Source organism: Alligator sinensis, unplaced genomic scaffold (assembly GCF_000455745.1).
Source record: "Alligator sinensis unplaced genomic scaffold, ASM45574v1 scaffold69_1, whole genome shotgun sequence".
NCBI lineage: Eukaryota > Metazoa > Chordata > Crocodylia > Alligatoridae > Alligator > Alligator sinensis.
In genome coordinates this window covers 829,636-847,684 of record NW_005842443.1, presented here as the reverse complement: position 1 = coordinate 847,684, position 18,049 = coordinate 829,636, and the positions used below count along the sequence as shown (strand labels likewise).

At 38.9% G+C, this 18,049-nt stretch overlaps 1 protein-coding gene across 7 annotated transcripts in view; it reads right to left on the bottom strand.

Moving 5' to 3' along the window:
* DYRK1A (dual specificity tyrosine phosphorylation regulated kinase 1A) overlaps nt 1-18,049 on the bottom strand; it is a 127,706-nt gene that overhangs the window by 10,257 nt on the left and 99,400 nt on the right. For 5 of the 7 annotated variants that reach the window (XM_025212067.1, XM_014523090.1, XM_025212063.1 and 2 more), the window contains 3 exons: nt 8,166-8,258; nt 6,151-6,339; nt 4,269-4,416 (listed from right to left, as the gene is read on the bottom strand). In XM_025212067.1, coding sequence (XP_025067852.1) covers nt 4,269-4,416; nt 6,151-6,339; nt 8,166-8,258 — 430 coding nt within the window. Of the gene's footprint in view, nt 1-4,268; nt 4,417-6,150; nt 6,340-8,165; nt 8,259-8,892; nt 9,158-18,049 lie in introns of all 7 variants that reach the window. The other 2 variants (XM_025212068.1, XM_025212069.1) reach the window with 2 other exon arrangements.

Genomic DNA, 18,049 nt, shown 5'->3' with positions numbered 1-18,049 from the left:
TGTTCTGATTCTTCCCCATTGACTTCTATCATCCTTCCCTCTGATTCCCTAATTTCTCATTCCAAAGAACAGGCTATTAAAACATGACTTTTTAACAGACTTCTTCTGTATGTTACCTGGCTGTTAATTCAGTTTTTATTATGAAATTAAAAGGACAGTGAAAACACCCCCCAGAAAAAAACCGCATTTAAATCAACTAGAACAGCAAGGCTTTTGAGGTTTAAACCTATTTTTTTGTGCTCTGACATGGTAAGAGTACTAATACTTACTTGTGATTTATCTCTGTTTTATTAGAGATCCTTGTGTGTTTTGAATAATAAAACACATTACTTAACTATCTGTTTCCTTCTGTATCCTGGTTTTCTGAGTATAGGTTAAACAGCTGAAACTCCTCCCTGTCTTGACAAATTTTATTGCTGGTCCTATCATCTCGTAGTCTCCTTGGATCCACAACTCAACTTTACAACACCACTCTCCCACCATTTACAACACGCACAACAAAACTCCCAACATGCACAACAAAACTTTTAACTTTACACTGAAAAATGGCTAGTTCCTCTGCTGGTGGAAAAAGAAGTACAGAAAGGAAATACTAGGAAATACGAGATCTTTTTCATACTCCCGTTGATGTCTCGTCCCAGAAAGAAAAAGTTAGCCACGTTAGTCTAATGTCCAGCAGAAGGCAGGGTAAGTATGCACCTTATAGGAGTATCAGAAATGCACAAAGCCATGCTTAGCTCAAGTCCAAGTGAGCTCAGGCTCGCAAAAGCTTCCACATCTCTAATTTAGTCAGTCTATAAGATGCATCTCTACCCTGCCATTTCCTAGAAAGCAAGAACTCAAACATGGGAAAAGGCTACATTTATAGGCACAGTAAAACACATAAAAGCTAATGGCACTTACACACAAGCACAGAGGCTGTTCCTTTATGTTGAATTCCAACGCATCAGAGTAGATTTGAATAATCAAGTCTGCTGGAGCGTGGCAATTGCCAAGCTCCAGCAGCCTCCTGCATCACATGTATCAGTGTCTCTGTGCTTAAAAATGGTGGTGGGGGTGCTTGAACTAAAGCTCATTGAACAAACTGTAGTTCAAGCACCCTCACCGCCATTTTTAAGCACAGGGATGCTGATACAGGAGAAGCAGCAGTGCTTTAATTAGAGCAGTTCTCCAAGAGCCATGACTATGCTGCTTTCAGTGTGCACTGGTGTTGCCAACAAGCAGTATGGCTTAATTTTCAAGCTTAAGCTTAATTCCTTTGAGGAAACTGATATAGATTTGGTCAAATGAACTTTTATGTAAACAGTAAGAAGGACTTGTAGGCATTAGATGTGCTAGCTGAATAAAACTTAAGAGCTTGGATCTATACTTTTCCTTAAGAGAGAGTAAGCAGTCTGGTTTTCTATGCTCAGTCGCACTAAATAAATAGATCTGAAAGGGTCCAGACTCCAAGTATATGTTAACTGAAAAAGGGACAAGACTTTAGGGATGAAAGTAGGTGGATGATGTATTATAGAAAGCAATGAGAAATCTAACATGTGTAACACCCAGATGGTCTTCTAGCAGAAGTACTAGCCATTGAATAAACTTTGTTTTTGGGATAAAAGGGTAAGACAAATGGAAGAAATAGTTCAAAGGCATGTTTGCAAAGGGCCTTCAAACAATCATTTGTGCAAAGCTTTATAAAGAATGACTTCAGAGCAAGTAATTAGTAGTTGAAAGCTTGGCAGCCCATGTTCAATTCTGCACCTTAAAACTATAAAAAACTGAAGACGTGTCCCATCATATTATCAGATATAAGGATGAAAATGTTTTCCTGGCAAGAAACACTAATCAAACCACTTCTGGCTCAACTACACAAATACAGAATATGCATTTATGTATTTCAGACCCTGCACCATCCTTTGACCCAAACAGGCATCCAAGACCAAGACATTAATCTGCAGTCAGAGGATCCATCAAGGCATACCTTACAAAATATCTTCTCTCTCTCTCTCTGCTTGCTTACTAGCTGAAGGAGCATTTTATAATCACTGTTGGTAACAATATTCTGTCATAGCACTGAAAGTACTAAACTCTGGAATTCAACAGATACTGTTACAGGTTCCTGAAGTGAAACTGAAACCAAGTCATCAAATCTTAGCAAGACCTCAATAGCCTTAAGCAGCTAAACAAAGAACAAGTAAGAAAGCACTATGTACCTGAATGAGCTAAATGAATTATTTCGTCTTATAGATTCTCTGTAATGAACAAAAAACAAACTTTTGCTGGTGGGATCACAATGAGTCATCATCAAGTCCAGTAAGCAACTAATGCAGATCTTAAATACCAACCCTTCAGAGGGCTGCTGCTATTGTAATCAGGCAAGTCAAAAGGAACACAAGTCATGTACTGCAATTGGTGCTGATCCACTGAAAGCCCAGGAAATGACTATCCTGACCAGCTGATCAATGTAACTTAAGTATGCAAGGGCATTTCTGCTAAACATACTGAGCAAAGAATAACTATTTTAAACTTGTGAAGACATACATTGGCTTAATGTCTCTAGTTATGCACAAGACTATTCCCGATCAAGAATTCCCCATTAGAATGTGCTGAACTGTCTTGCCATCTCAGAAGGGTTACCTGCAGAAAGGAGACCTTTACTGTGGATTTTGATGAAATATTCAGTATACTGATCTGGGAAGAGAGATGATTCAAGTTTGATGAAGTGCACAAAATAACAGACTTGCTTCTTGTTTTCAAAACATACTGTACAGAGTTGTTGGAGTTAAAACATAATCAAAAGTAAGCCTGCAAATGTATTCCAGATTTACAAAGGGATCTTTAAAGATATGCAACCCTCACCCCACTGAGCTGGAATAAAAAAGAATCAACTGGCTCTGAACTAGTTTGTTCTTGCCCCTTGGAACATCAGGTTTTCCATAAGAAAGATCCATACGTGAATCCATCAGGGAAGTTGGGGGGAAATGAAGCTGGAAAACATGTTTTCGTGATGAGGAAGAACCACTGAGGTCCTGCAATGTTTGATCCAAAACATATTTGAAAGTGCTCCCTTTGAAAAAAAGGTTAGAGATCAAATTCACCCAGTTCTGGAATTCCACCCTCCAGAACCTAAGCCTAGAGTCCTTTTATCAGACAACTAGGAGAGAGAGGGTGATTAAATCCAAGACTGTACTGTACAGAAAGTTTGAAACTGACCAATTACCTTCCCAAACATTTTTTAATAGAGATTCACTGAGCACAGATTTATGACCACTTTGGGGATGCTTTATAGAGAGGCTTTGGCAGTGTTCATAAAAACTGTTGGCAATGGACTTAATTATGATTTGCATAGATTTTAAGTTGTGATCAGAAAAAAACTAGAGAAACACAGTCCTTTTATACAGAACGAGAAAACCTTCTAACTGCAGACAGGACTGTAAAGTCTACAAAGAGTACAGTCCCCCAAGAGTCAAACATAAAAATATGCTCAGCTGTCAATAATGCAGATCTGGCATCAGGTCTCTTTCAGCCCTCAGGTGATTAATTCTTCAACATCTAAAGTAAACTGGAAAACATCCATTAGACTTCTGCTTTGGCTAAAAAGATCTCCTTGGAGGAGAGGGAAACTACTTAATCAAATCACATCAGGATATTTGGCAATGTCTCTAATGTCTTAATTTCTGAGGGAAATAACTTGACATACTGTCAAGCAGTGCTCTTGTACTTTTTAAAATCTAACAACCGCGCTCATTTTCTCTCAATCTGACAAGTTCAGGTATCCAAAGGAAACATTTGACAAGTCCCAGCATTGGATACAAGTCCACTGGATACAACAGGAAGTAGATGGGGAGCTTGGAGAATACAGAAACAATTCCTGACCATGACCCAAGCAGTTTCCATGATGCATGAAGGAAAGTGAAATGAGAAAGGAAGTCACAGGTTGTCAGAACCCACTGCAGAACTCTCACTATCCAAAGTCAACACTGAGAATAACAGATTATCTCAGCCATGTCCTCCTAGAAGGCTAAGTTTAAGAGCTGTGCAACGTTTGGCTCTAACTGGAAAGGTAATGAAAGCTGTTATTCCTTTTTAGCGCACGTCTAGCAAAAGCAGGCAAATGTTAGATTAATTTGTACCAACAGACAGGTTAACTGTTTTAAACTGACCGCCACTGTAAAACTAAATACACAAATCCAATATAAAAACTAGTTGCAAGGTCCTAGGCTCTGCAACCCAATTCTCAGGTATTTATAATTCATTACTTAAGAATAATTTTTAAATACCTATATAGTATTTCATTTCAGTGTCATGTTTGTTCATAAGCTCAAGAAGTCGCACTTCAATCTGGGCTTGATTTAAGAAAGCCTTCTTGTTCTTTATAATTTTAATAGCCACCCACTCCTGTTCCACACGATCATAAGCTTTTACAACCTATGAAAAAGAGAAGAAAAAAAGACACGCACACTAAATAACATAACTCTACTTTAGTTATTCAAGTCCCTATGTTTCCCATTAACAGTTATTTAGAGAGATCTTCAAAATCAAGGAAGTTTCAAATTATGGATTTAACATATTTATTCACGAGACTCATTTTTCAAAAAGCACTTGAGGATTTTCATGTCTTATTTAATCCTACAATGAAGCCACAGGTGATCTGTGTGACATTAATTTTCATGATAAACATATCACAAAATAGAATTCAGACTTCTCTGAGAAGCTAGACCAAACAATTGTCTTTACTAAAGTAAAAGTATCAAATCAGCAAAGCGAATTAAAAAAACCTAACAGAATAAAAATCTTTTTTCAAGAAAATGCTCAAGATTCAGAAATATTTTGTGCTCAACCTCCCCTTTCCAAGCCTTATATTGTGATGTTACATATTTACTACATAACCCATCATACCATGCACTTATGTCTCAACCACAGATAAATTTAAGTTTAAAGTTTCTACAACACAAGGCAACAAACTTACGGATTGATATCAAATGCAAGTTAAAGAGTTTGATTAGCTCACAAAATCAATTACTGACATGCATGCTTGAATAAATTCAAATTTCATGTTTAATAATGGTGAAAAAAACCAAAAAGAATGTTTATTCAAAATTACTGTATTGGAAGGGTTTAAAAATAATGAAGTGAATCTCCCATGAAACAGAGATGCAGGCTAGATAGTAACTAGACGTTACTTATAAACTCAAAATGAGTTGAAAATTTTTAGCTAACATCAGGGTGGATTTGATTTAAATCAAATAAATTTAAATCATAATTTAAATCACTGGTCAGAAAGCCTCAATTTAATCACTGTTTTCTACAAAAAGCATTCTTGTTGTTTGATATAACCTTCATTAAAATATTCCCAAACGGTCTCTTTCATGGCCTTATAAGCCTGCTGCCATGATAGGTTTTCCCTTCTATCATATCATTCCCTCACTAGATCTCAAAACAATGGAAAAGCTATACTCAGAAGCTTTATCCCTCAAGACTTCTGGAATAGTTTGCTCAAAATATTTCTCTTTTGTTTCTACTGCCCCTCCCTCCTTGAATTTATCTTCAGACTCCTGCTCCTTGTCCAGATCTACTTCACCCCCAACAATCCTTTATTCATGTAACTTCTTGAAACTTTGCTTTTCTAGAGGGAGGTGAGGGTTTGACTCTGTGTACACAAACTTGCAGAGAGAAAAGAGGGCTGATGGGTAGGTAATCAGGTCTGTTATCTCTCATCTCCATATATTGCTGTTAACAAGGGTGTTACCTCGGAGAGATTAATCCACAGTTGGAGAACTGAAACGAAGCATCACAGAGATGCTTAATGAGATTTTCTAGACTGAGCACTGAGTCCCATTGGGTAAGGTGGTTTTCTTTAATCTTTACTAATCTAGAGAGAAGCCTCTGGGAACCCCATAAACTTGGGCCCCTAATATAGTCTGTGGCCTGTTGTGACCTAGTTATAAAACTTTTCTAAAAAGGTTACATGAAAATATTGTGTCAAATAGAATATAATTAAAAGTTATAGTCCTTATTGTACAATGATATCTTTGAGCTGTAACATATCTTTATATAGGGTTTCTTTAAAGCATCTTAACAACAAAAAAATCTAATTTAAATAAAAAATCCAGGTGTTTAAAAAATCATTGATTTTTATCCACAGTGGCTAACATCCATTACCTGTCCAAAGGAACCTTTGCCTATTAAAGAGTCAATTTCATAACGATCCATCCACTTTTCCCCATTTTTCACGATATAGTCATAATTGTCATCATCGTAACCATCATTGTAAACTTTCCGCTCTTTTTTGTGACTGGAATCATCTCCTTGGCCCTGTTGGTGCCGCCGCTTCTTTTTTGCATAGTAAACCTGTGGGTGAGGAAAATACTTGGTTACAGGAACATCAATTTGAAATCTGATCAAAATAGTTTCACATAGTACACCTGTTCCAATTCCAACTTCATGGTTTTACACTACTTCTCTTCTAGAAATATTGTATTTTCCGACATATAACATGGCCCCAAATATAAACACACACCCTACTTTTGGAAGGTCCCAAGAAGGCAAAAAAAAACCCCCTTAGAGGCTGGGGGCCATATGCCAGAACCCAATCTGACACATTGGTGCTGGGCCCACGTGGCATGCCACAGCCCAATCCAGCATGTCAGTACTTGGACTTTGGGCTGAGTCTGAACCTGAGCACTAGCTCTAGAGTGGTGTATGGTGTCTGGGGCTTTGTGCTGGGTAGGCCCCCCTATGTGGTTGGGGAAGGGGGCTCCCCAAAAGCCTAGAAATTTGGCGGGGGAGAGGAGAAAAGAGTGGTGGCGACATTAATTGCCTTGGCTCCCAGATCTGCCACTACTCTACTTTCTGTGTGCTGCACTCCCTACCCCCGCCAAATTTCTGAATGCATGGAGAGTTCTTTTCCTTGCATATAACATGTACCCCAACTTCCCCAGCTGGTTTAGGGGGGAAATTGTGACTTATATATGATAAAATATAGTATTTCCTTCTCCTTTTGCTGCATAGAAGACTTTTACATTGAAAAACCCCAGAAGATTACTGATTTACTGGGAAAACAATAGAACTCATAGACAAAAGTGCTATCAAATTAACAAATTAAAACAGAATACCCATCATTTTTCCTGTGTTTTTTTTTTTTTTAAAGAAACAATAATCTTAAGAGTAATATTAAAGTTGGGAGAAACTATATAATAAATTCATATTGCTAACTGTTGCCTAGAAATACAGTATTATGCATATTATGATAATGATTCAAAGATATGGAAATACCTGGCACATACATATAGCACTTAACATTTCCCAAAGTGCTCTGCTAAAAAGCCAGGTAGTTATGTGCGTACATTTAGCAGACAAAGAAACAAAGGTGAAGAAATTAAGTATCTTAAAGCCACCAAACAAGTCAAAGGCAAAGTAGTTCTGGGTTCCCCAGTCCAAGCACAGACCATTAGACAGCTTTTGTTTTCACAGTTCTGAAGCATCAACAGGAAATAGTTACCATACAGAACCCCAAAATTAAACCAGTGACTGCTGCAGTGGCCATCTGTTTTATCCTCTAATCACAACAGGCAGCCAACAGGAAATACTACTTCCTGGCATTATAACCTTGCCTTTTTTGAGAGCGAGGGGGGAGAGAGAGAGAGAGAAAGAGCGTGCACGGGAACACTAGCGCAATTTTTCTAAAGTATAAAGAAATTAATAAAATTTTAAAGATGATCCACAGAAGCCGAGACATGCTGCTCTAGTCTTAAGTCAGGCAGAAGGTAGGGAAGAGTAGCACCTCGGAAACTAACTGTATACTGTAATCTCCCATCCAAAATTACAGAAATCGGTGCGCGTGGGCGTACATGCGCTAGCAAAACAAAAAATGACATAGACCATTTATTTACTTTTACACGCAGCGATTTATACAGATATAAATTTTCATCTTCCCTTTTTCTCATTTGGCTCTTATCTAGCCTTTTTTCTTGAAGTTCAAGTGAAGTCAGAGATTATAAAATAATGCCAATACAACATTTCAGTAAAAGAAATGCATCTAGATCCACTGCAATTTATACAAAATTCACATAGTAACAAACATTTTAAATAGTCTGGTAACAATACGCATTGTAATTATAGCAAAATAACACTACATGAAATAAAAATTTAACTGGGGGAAATGGCCTATTATGTACCTCATTAATGTGTTTGTATGTTTTGATCAAATCAACGGAGAGTTTCCTCAAAGGAGCCGAAGCTGGATCACGGAAGGTTTGGGGCATCCGCCTCTGTAACATGAAAATATCAGGCATCATCTTAGACAAAAAAAAACCCAGCACTTTCAACTAAACAGTAACTACACTATCCTATTGCATTCCCCTCAAAAAGTGAGCGACTAGTCCTATCAGCTCTGCCTTTAACTGATGTATAAAAACATTTTTAACGTCTAGTATTTATAAAAATAAGTGTTTAGATAAAAGGAACTACTAATAGGCTCAATATTCTCAAAAAGTTTCAAAAAATCAACCATTCAAATCTCTTACTTACTGCCTTCTCTCCATTACCTCCCTCCAGGGTCCTCTAAGTCACCACACACAAAAAAACACAAATATATTTAAAAACAAAAATAAAAATACAGTGGATACAGAAATAAGTATTTAAATACTAAATGCCACATGTGTGATTTTGGAACTGCATAGTCACTATACTTGAAAATTTATTAGTTTTAATATTACAAAAGAAAAGCTGGAATGCCTATGTTCTGCAGTATCTAGGTATAACCAGATCTATTACAGACAAATCTAAAGCATCGTGTATGTTTTTAAAATACTGAAATGCCACCTACTTTTATATATTAAAACTGACTTGTTTAAAAGTTTCAATAAAATACACTTTAAACAACAGTCAACACAATTCCTTTACGTTTTTAAGGAAACAGAAGTTCTCCTGCTTCCAGTTCATGATTAGGAGAAGTATGTTGAGTAGGTCAAGAAGGGACATCAACAAACATCTTCAGGAACCGTTCATCTCTCTCTCTTCTATGTATACTCTACTTTGCTGCCTGCTCAAGTTTCAGTTTAGCTGTTACTGAAAGCACCTCTTGCAGAGTTTAGAGAAAAGCACACAGCATCAGTAAAGCAGAGAAACTGGTTAACTATCAAATTGTGAAACAAACTGAAAGAGAGACCTGGAAAAAGGAGAAAGGAGGAGAATTATTTCTCACGCCTGTCCCCCATCTCCTCCACTTAATGTAGTAATTTTTAAAATTACTTGCAAATAGGGCTGTGCAAATAGATGATTTCCAGTTGGGTGGCCAAACAAAAAAAAAATGTTGAATTGTCACAGAAGGATTCAGCTTTTCATCTTGTCAAGGGGGTGGGGAGGTGGCCTATCTAGATGAAAACAGGGATTTGACCTCTGTGGTGTTCAACCAACCAGCCTATAGAGTCATTCTCACTGTCTTCTCTTTCTGAACAGATCACATGGTCTGCTTCACTAATTGGAATCACATCAACAGGTGAGATCAAACAACCCACCCCAGAATACCAGTTTAGAGTACTCTCCTAGGTGATCTGGGTTGGGATCTCCTCAGGCAGAGGAGGGAACCTAACCCAGGTCACTATCACCCTAGAGAAGTGCTCTAACTACCATGCTTTGTGGAAAAACGTCAACAGCTATAACACCCAGCTTATCCTACCAGAAAGGCAACCTGAGAAAATTAAGCTCATTTCTTTCCTTCTCGTGAGTCCCCAACCATTTAAGATTTTGCAAGTTAAATTTTACCCCTTTCTCACTTTGCAAGTTAAAATATGCTTTCAGCTATAGTTATACAGCCTCACTGAAGTTTAGTAGGGCTGTTAACATTACTGAAGTCATGATCTGACCTGTATATATAAGCTTTTTAGCTACATTCTAAAAAGGGAAGGGGGAAGAAAAAGTTGGGGAAGAGGAAGACTGACAAGGAGGGAAACTTACTATCTTCTTTTCCCTCCAAAGCCTATATTTAAAAAGTCTTAGCTACATTCTTAAGCATATACTGTTGTGTATTATAGTAATTCTGCCTTCCTTTAGCCTCAAAGGCTGCTCTACTGAAAAAAAAACAAAAGCCTTCCTTTGCAGGCTCCAGTCTCTATCTGGTGGCCAGAAGACAACACTGCAGTCCCATGAAAACTGAACACTGAAACACAACTACCAAAACATTTAAAAGTACAAGGTAAGTATTTTCATTTCAATGACACTTGTCAGTAAACAATACTTTTCCATCTTCATCATCCTAATTTAGGTTATAGGGAGCTGTCATACTCGCAGCAGGTGGTACCACTAAGGAATTTAAATCACAAGTAAAGGGATTAAATTTTCAACTCCTCATAAACCGATCATCAATTAGCATACAAATCTACTGCTGAGAATCAATATATAGTAATAACTTAGAATAGGATGGAAGTAAATAAATAGGTAGCAAATCTAAGAGTCCCAACTATGTAAAATAAATTGATCTGTTTTCATTTCAGAATTGATCCAGAGCAACTTGAAAGATTGTGTGATCTAATTCTACAGTTGATGACATTTTAGTCTTATTGGGTTTGATAAAAGATGGAATAGATAAGCATTCAGCTGTCAAAAAGCCCTTAGGCATATGAGGCGTTGTACTCTGCTGGTTCAGAAAATGACAACTATGCTTTGTTACAGAATATTTATGACTTGTATTTATGGTACTTACCCTACAAAATGTATGTTCTAACAGACAGAGAGATTTTGATGCTTTATGAGATGCACAATTTATTAAGGAATTGTAAAGATTCTGGCTACATATGGCATTGTTTTGATTTGACTAGGTGTACAATGAAAGGATTTTATATTATCGCTCTGACTAAAAATCTACTATTTTAAAAGACTTATTGAATAGATTTATAGATTTCAACAGCTAAAGGGACAACTGGTTCTTCTGAGCTCATTATCTGCATATTTCATGCCATTAAATCACACACATTGACCTCTAAATCAAGCCTGGTAATTTATTTGTCTTTGGTTACAGCAAATATTCCAGAAAGTTATCCAATCCTGATATAAGGACATCAAAATATCAGCTACCAGCCCCTGTTACAGATTATCTAGATACATTTAAAAGCCTAATTTAGTAGCAGGTGCTTTTCATCCTTGTCTAGAAGTTTGTAAACTAGTTCTTCACTGATGGCACATTAAGGCTATATCTGCTCGATGGGGGCAGCTGCCACTAACTGCACTGCTAGTGCTATGGTAGCAAATGTGGACACAGCTCTGCTTTCAGGAAAAAGGTGTTTTTTCTTGCTGAGCTCACGTCAGCTTCCTCTGACTATCCAAAGTTCTCTAACAGAGCTGAGTCCATAGCAGAGGTTTGGCAAACACAGTTACACTGGCTATGTGGTGTGATTTTCCCATGCCCCTAGCTGATATGGCTCTGCCAAGAGAAATCTGTAAGACAGACATGAGCTAAGTTATCTTCTGATATTATTTATGCACTGCAGGACCTTTTCCTATTTCTACTAATGTAATAAAAGTGTGATGTATAGAACTGCACAAGAAAACTATTTGTGAAACAAACCTGAATGTATTGACCTTCTGTTCTTTATACATGAATCTTTAAGGGGCTTTTTTAATAATTATTTTCGATTTACAATAATCCCAATTTTAACTTCTGTATTTACTACTACATATTGGGTTAATACATTTTCCCCTACTCTTCCAAACTTGAATGTTTTAGTTCTCCTTTGTGATCCATTTAAGAAAATACAGACTTTTACACAATTCTAGAGATCAATACAGTTAATACTTTAAATCTGTACTCATACTAAAACTGTAAAACATTTTAAAAGGCCATATCAGAAAGTAGGAAGTGAAAAACATGGTTGGGTTTAAGTGAAATTTCTGGTCCCTTTCTCACTCAGGACAGAGACTGGTGGGGGCATCAAGACAATCTTCTACTCAAAAAAGGGAAGTATGGAACTATTACAAAAAGTGCCACTACATCATTTGGCTTTCTGATTGAAACAATGGCTGTAAGGATGATCGGTATAATTGTGAGGAAGATGGACACTCCATAATCAACAATATTAGTTAGCTACAAGATTAATTACATACAGACTGCAGGACCACATCAGAATTCCACAAATCTCTAATTGCAGTAAAGGTGGTCTCTGTTAAACAACTGTTTCATATCTTTGTCTGATATGAAAATAAAAAAAACTATACTTGTAACAAAGAGAAAAAATTAATGGTCCTCAATCTGACCTCTTGGTCTTGGGACTCTGCTGAACATCAATTCTATCATGTTATGTGGAAGTCGCACCACAGCCTCCATCCTAGACAAATCCAGCTCCTTGTTTTTATTTTATCGACTTCTTATGATACATACATTTCTGAAAAAAGTTTTGGGCAATGCAACTATCCTATTAAAAAGATGACTAACACTAGCAGGTAATACAGGATTACCTGTTTAATCTATATGGGAAACGTTTGAAACAATGACAGTTTCCAATTTTTATCTGACATCATTAGAAGGACCAACCTTGTCTCAGAATGGTCTTGATAGATGGAGAGGAAATTTAAGAGATTTTTAAAGGAATTACCTAAGAAGTCTGGTGACACAGAGAGGGGACTGTCTTATACTACCCAGCCAGATGTAGAACAAATGATGAGAGCTCTGAGAGAAATTCACACCTCAGGCAGGTCACTACATGACAATGGGCAATTTGTAAATTTTGAATCGTTTGCTTGTAGCATTGTAAGTCTAAATGAAAACCAGAGTCAGCTTCTTGGATCTAAGAAGCTTCTAATGTGCTGGGTAATATAAGACAGTGTAATATCACAACAGTTGAAACAAAGATTTCCCCAATTCATCCCACTATATCTGGCAGTATATGAGAATGTATTAGTAAAGTATTTGTGTACTTTATACAGAGCTATTTTAAATATATATTTTCCTAATAATCTGAGGACCCAAAAAGCTCCAGTTTCTTTCCTGAACTTTATTTTTAACAAAACTAGAGTTAGATAAAATCCTCAGTTTGCAGTCTAGCAAATTCATGATAATTTTTCTTCCCCCACTAAAATTAAGAAGAATTGGGTTCATTCAAAAGATGAAATATTTGAGTGTTGAGAAAAGGCGCTCTCAGCAGCAGAAAAACCTGCCAGCTAAAGCAGTGAACTTGAACAGTAGCTACTGGTGCAGTGCAGTGCTGTAATCTGGCCAGCAGATGGAGGACAGAGTCTGCAAAACTAAGCATCCAATGGTTTCAAGCAAGACAAATATCTCAAGACTCTCATGCTGTTTACAAATACAGCTAATGAATAAACAAAGCAAAGAAACTTTCACAGGAGTGAAGGGCTCCAAAAGAGTATTACTGAACATGTAACTGAACTATGAAAGCACAGAGACCCTGTCCTCAGCGCATGCGATCCTCTACAAGGACTGATAGTACCAAAAACAACCAGGGTATATGGTCTGATACCGACCACTATTAATGTGTGTGGAAATCCAGGGAAATATGTGCTCAGAATCCTAGTTTACCAGTAGTGATGTGTGAACCAACGGCCTACTGAAGGGTCAGAATGTCTATTCTCCAGGAAATTATGGATGCTTACAGGCGTTTATAAAAATAAATAAAAAGGCACTTTCCTTCAAACTCGATGAGCTCCTGCACCAAGCCTAACATATGCCCAAAAGAAGCATTGCATTAGCTGAACCTGGCTCACCCAACACCTGAATAGATCAAGCAGTTCAGTGGGGCTTTTTTGGCACTTTTATCTAATAACCGATTGAATCAGCTTTTAGATGAAAGTGCCAAAAAGCCCTGTTGAAGCACCTGATCTATACAGACACTGCAGAGCTGGGTCAAACTAACATGATGACTCTTCCAGTAAAGCGTGTATTTTTGGATTTTTTTAAACATCTGTAAGCAGCCCAGTACCTGCTGCTGTAGGACACAGACAGGCTTGGTAAAGTTTGTGGTTATTTATTTTACTATAGTGCCTATGAACCAGAAAGCCCATAGACAATTTACAAACACAAGACCGAAAGAGGTCTTTGGTACAAAGAGCTTACAAACCAAGAAGAAGGTAAGAGACAACAGATGGCCATAAAAACAGACAGGGAAGTACAAGAAACAACGAGGTAAAATTGGTCACCATGACTGCAAAGGAATTCAATCTACCAGATACCTATTAGTCATCAAGTTCTATTTTTAAGCATCATAGGAAAGGAGATTTTGAGAAGTGTTTTGGAGGAGAACAAGACAGCTTTACAGACAAGTTTTTAAAAAAATGTTAGTATAAAACAAGAGAAACTGGCATCCTGAGCCAATCAGATTTTAATCTTGGTAGTGAATGAGAGATAATAGGCAGTGGAGAGATATACCATGAAGGGATCCAGGGGGTTAAAGACAAGTAGATGGTTTCAAAAGATAGACAAAAGGGTGCCAATGGAGACACAGAAATAAAGGTCCAAGTGGAAGACAGCATCCAGGTTATGGTCGCACATGACAACCAAAATTATGGTGGTGTTCAGAGCGAGCAAAAAAGGAAGTACTGCAAAGGGCTTTGAGTGAGAAAGGAGATTAACTGCTCTGTTTTATGAAAACTGAGCTTGAGCTGACAGCTAAACATCAATGAGGGGATAAAGAGAGAGGCTCAGATTTTTGTTTTGACAGAAGGAAATCATCAGCTTAAGTTGTTAGTTAAATTTTTGTTTGCAGATCAGATAAACCAGAAATAAAAATGCAAAAGGAGAAGAGAAAGGGACCAAGGACAGTGCCTTGTGGAATCTCCAATAGGAAGTTGGAGAAGGATGGAGATGATTCCAAGAAAGGCTGAAGGAGTGATTAGAGAGAAAGGGGGAGAATCAGAAGAGAGCTGTGGAATTCAACAGTACACTACTGGAGCAAAATGAACTCTTCTGCCTTCATTTGGGTGCTACTGGCTCCACTCCTCTTCTTTGTGGACTATTCCCACCGAGCAACACCAACTTTTTCAAAACTTAATGAGCTGGCACCTTTAATGGAGTTAATTATCAGAGACAACCCAGAGAGACACTTTTCAGATTTCTGATATCCAGAAAAAAACAAACCCACTTTTAGCCACCTTGATTGCTGACAAAGTTGATAGTACATCCTGAACTTCTTTACTGGATCTTGCTTCTTGACTTCAAAGTGGGAATGACTGTCACACTCCTACAGATGTGGGTACAGCAGACCATCTAAGCAAGCAACCATGGATTACAGCACTTTTAGATAATTCATGGAGAGCACTATCCACACAGTTGGCAAGTGGCAGTACAGCTTCAGACATGTACTCTGAATTACGTCGTTGTCAGCTTTAATGCAAAGCTAGGTACTTACACAGACCAGCTGTTGACATGAAGACAGGAAGGAATTCTTCCTTTGGTCAATGATTCCATCTTGAGTTTACAGATCAGAGTCTACTCTGGTACTCCATCTTGACTCTCATAAAATTCATCCCAATTGCTGTGCATACCTAGTGCCTGTAGTAGACCAGCCTGAGATTCTGTAAGTGCCCTGATATTGTGTAACAAAGAAATCACTGACGTCATGCTAATTTGGGACATGGATTCAAAGTCATAAGGAGCACAGCAGCACTCTCAAACTGACAGACTAATCCTGTAATTTTACCCTGCATCTTCTTAGGAATCCAAAATTAAGGAAGTTTTCATCAGATGTAGTATTCTGTACAGGCCACCACTACTGGGAAATGTGAGGCAGATCAACGAAGCCCTCCATTCTCACTAGTCTGAGGAAACCAGAATAATTGCTGGTATAATTGCTGGTATATTCTACAGATTCTGCAGGTCATCTGAAGTCTTGTACATGCTGCTGCTTTCTCGTGATAGAATAAGATGACCAAATGAAAAATCTGATGAAATAGGATTCTTCTTAAAAACCTAAGGCTGCTGTGTGCAACAACATGGTATAGGCTATCCACTGAGCAAGTAGCAATATACTTTCAGATCGACTCCTAGGGCTCAAAACATTCTTCTGTGGGTACGAAATAAATTGGAATTTGCCAGGACTCTTTAAAGGGATAAAGGCAATATTTTCCCTAGTGGATAGGGGTAGATTTATAGAGGCAAAAGCTCATTAGATCAAGACAAATATTACTGTATTGCAGGAAGCCTAGGTTTCATTTGTGGAAAAAAGAGGTCTTTAGATTCTGGAGCAATCTGCCAAGCAGGACTGACAAGTGGAACAACTGACAACTGATGCCCAGGAAAAAGCCAACCTATTAAATGGGTAATTTGCGTCAGTCTTTCATCAGTCCCATGGGACGTCCATGCCCACTACAGATCAGGGAGGTCCGGATGAGGGAGATCCCTTGCCCTCCATCAATGCTGACTTCGTAAAGGAACACCTTGAGAGGCTGGATACCTTCAAGTCACCTGGCCCTGACAATCTACGCCCCAGGGTACTCAAGGAGCTGGCGAGCATCATAGCCCAGCCTCTGGCATGGATCTTTGAGAACTCCTGGCGCTCTGGTGTAGTGCCCGAAGACTGTAAAAAAGCCAATGTGGTGCCTATCTTCAAGAAAGGGAGGAAAGTGGATCCGGCTAACTATAGGCCCATCAGCCTGACCTCTATCCCGGAGAAGATCTTAGAAAAATTTATTAAAGAGGCCATCCTTAATGGACTGGCCAACATCCTGAGGGATAGCCAGCATGGGTTTGTTGCAGGTAGGTCTTACTTGACCAATCTCATTTCCTTTTACAGCCAGGTGACCTATCACCTGGACAAGGCAGAAGAGATTGATGTCATATAGCTTGACTTCAAAAAAGCCTTCGATCTGGTATCCCATGATCACCTCTTGGCAAAACTGGCCAATTGTGGCCTTGGGTCCACCACGATCCGCTGGCTGGGAAATTGGCTCCGTGGTCGGACCCAGAGGGTGGTAACTGATGGAAGTCAATCGTCATGGTGCCCTGTGACCAGTGGGGTCCCCCAAGACTCTGTCCTTGGACCCATATTGTTCAACATCTTCATTAATGATGTGGACACTGGAGTCAGAAGCAGACTGGCCAAGTTCGCCGATGACACCAAACTTTGGATGATGGTGTTCAACGCCGATAAATGCAAGGTTCTCCACCTTGGGAAGAAAAACCCGCAGCATCCTTATAGGCTAGGCAGTGCTATGTTGGCTAGCACTATGGAAGAAAGAGACTTGGGGGTCATCATTGACCACAAGATGACCATGAGCCTGCAGTGCGATGCTGCGGCTAGTAAAGCAACCAAAACGCTGGCTTGCATCCACAGACGCTTCTCAAGCAAATCCTGGGACATCATTCTCCCCTTGTACTCGGCCTTGGTGAGGCCGCAGCTGGAGTACTGCATCCAGTTTTGGGCCCCACAATTCAAAAAGGATGTGGAGAAGCTTGAGAGAGTCCAGAGAAGACCCACGCACATGATCAGAGGTCAGGAAAACAGACCTTATGACAACGGGCTGAGAGCTATGGGGCTCTTTAGCCTGGAAAAGCTCAGGCTCAGGGCTGATCTGATGGCCACCTATAAGTTTATCGGGGGTGACCACCAGTATCTGGGGGAACGTTTGTTCACCAGAGCGCCCCAAGGGATGACGAGGTCAAACGGTTATAAACTACTGCAAGACTGTTTCAAGCTGGACATAAGGAAGAATTTCTTTACTGTTCGAGCCCCCAAGGTCTGGAATAGCCTGCCGTCGGAGGTGGTTCAAGCACCTACATTGAACACCTTCAAGAGAAAACTGGGTGCTTATCTTGCTGGGATCCTATGACTCCAGCTGATTTCCTGCCCTTTGGGCAGGGAGCTGGACTAGATGATCTTCCGAGGTCCCTTCCAGCCCTAATGTCTATGAAATCTATGGCTGTTCAACAAGGTTGGCCATGATCATTTATCTAATCAGCTGATAACTGCTTCACTCTACAGGAATCTCTCTTTGCTGCTATAGAGACCATCTGGGTTTTTAAGGCAGTTGTATGCTGTATGTCATATCTATCATAAAAATTACAGTAGATCCCAAAAGGGTGGCATTTGACATCTATCTTTCTCTTAACATTAGAGAA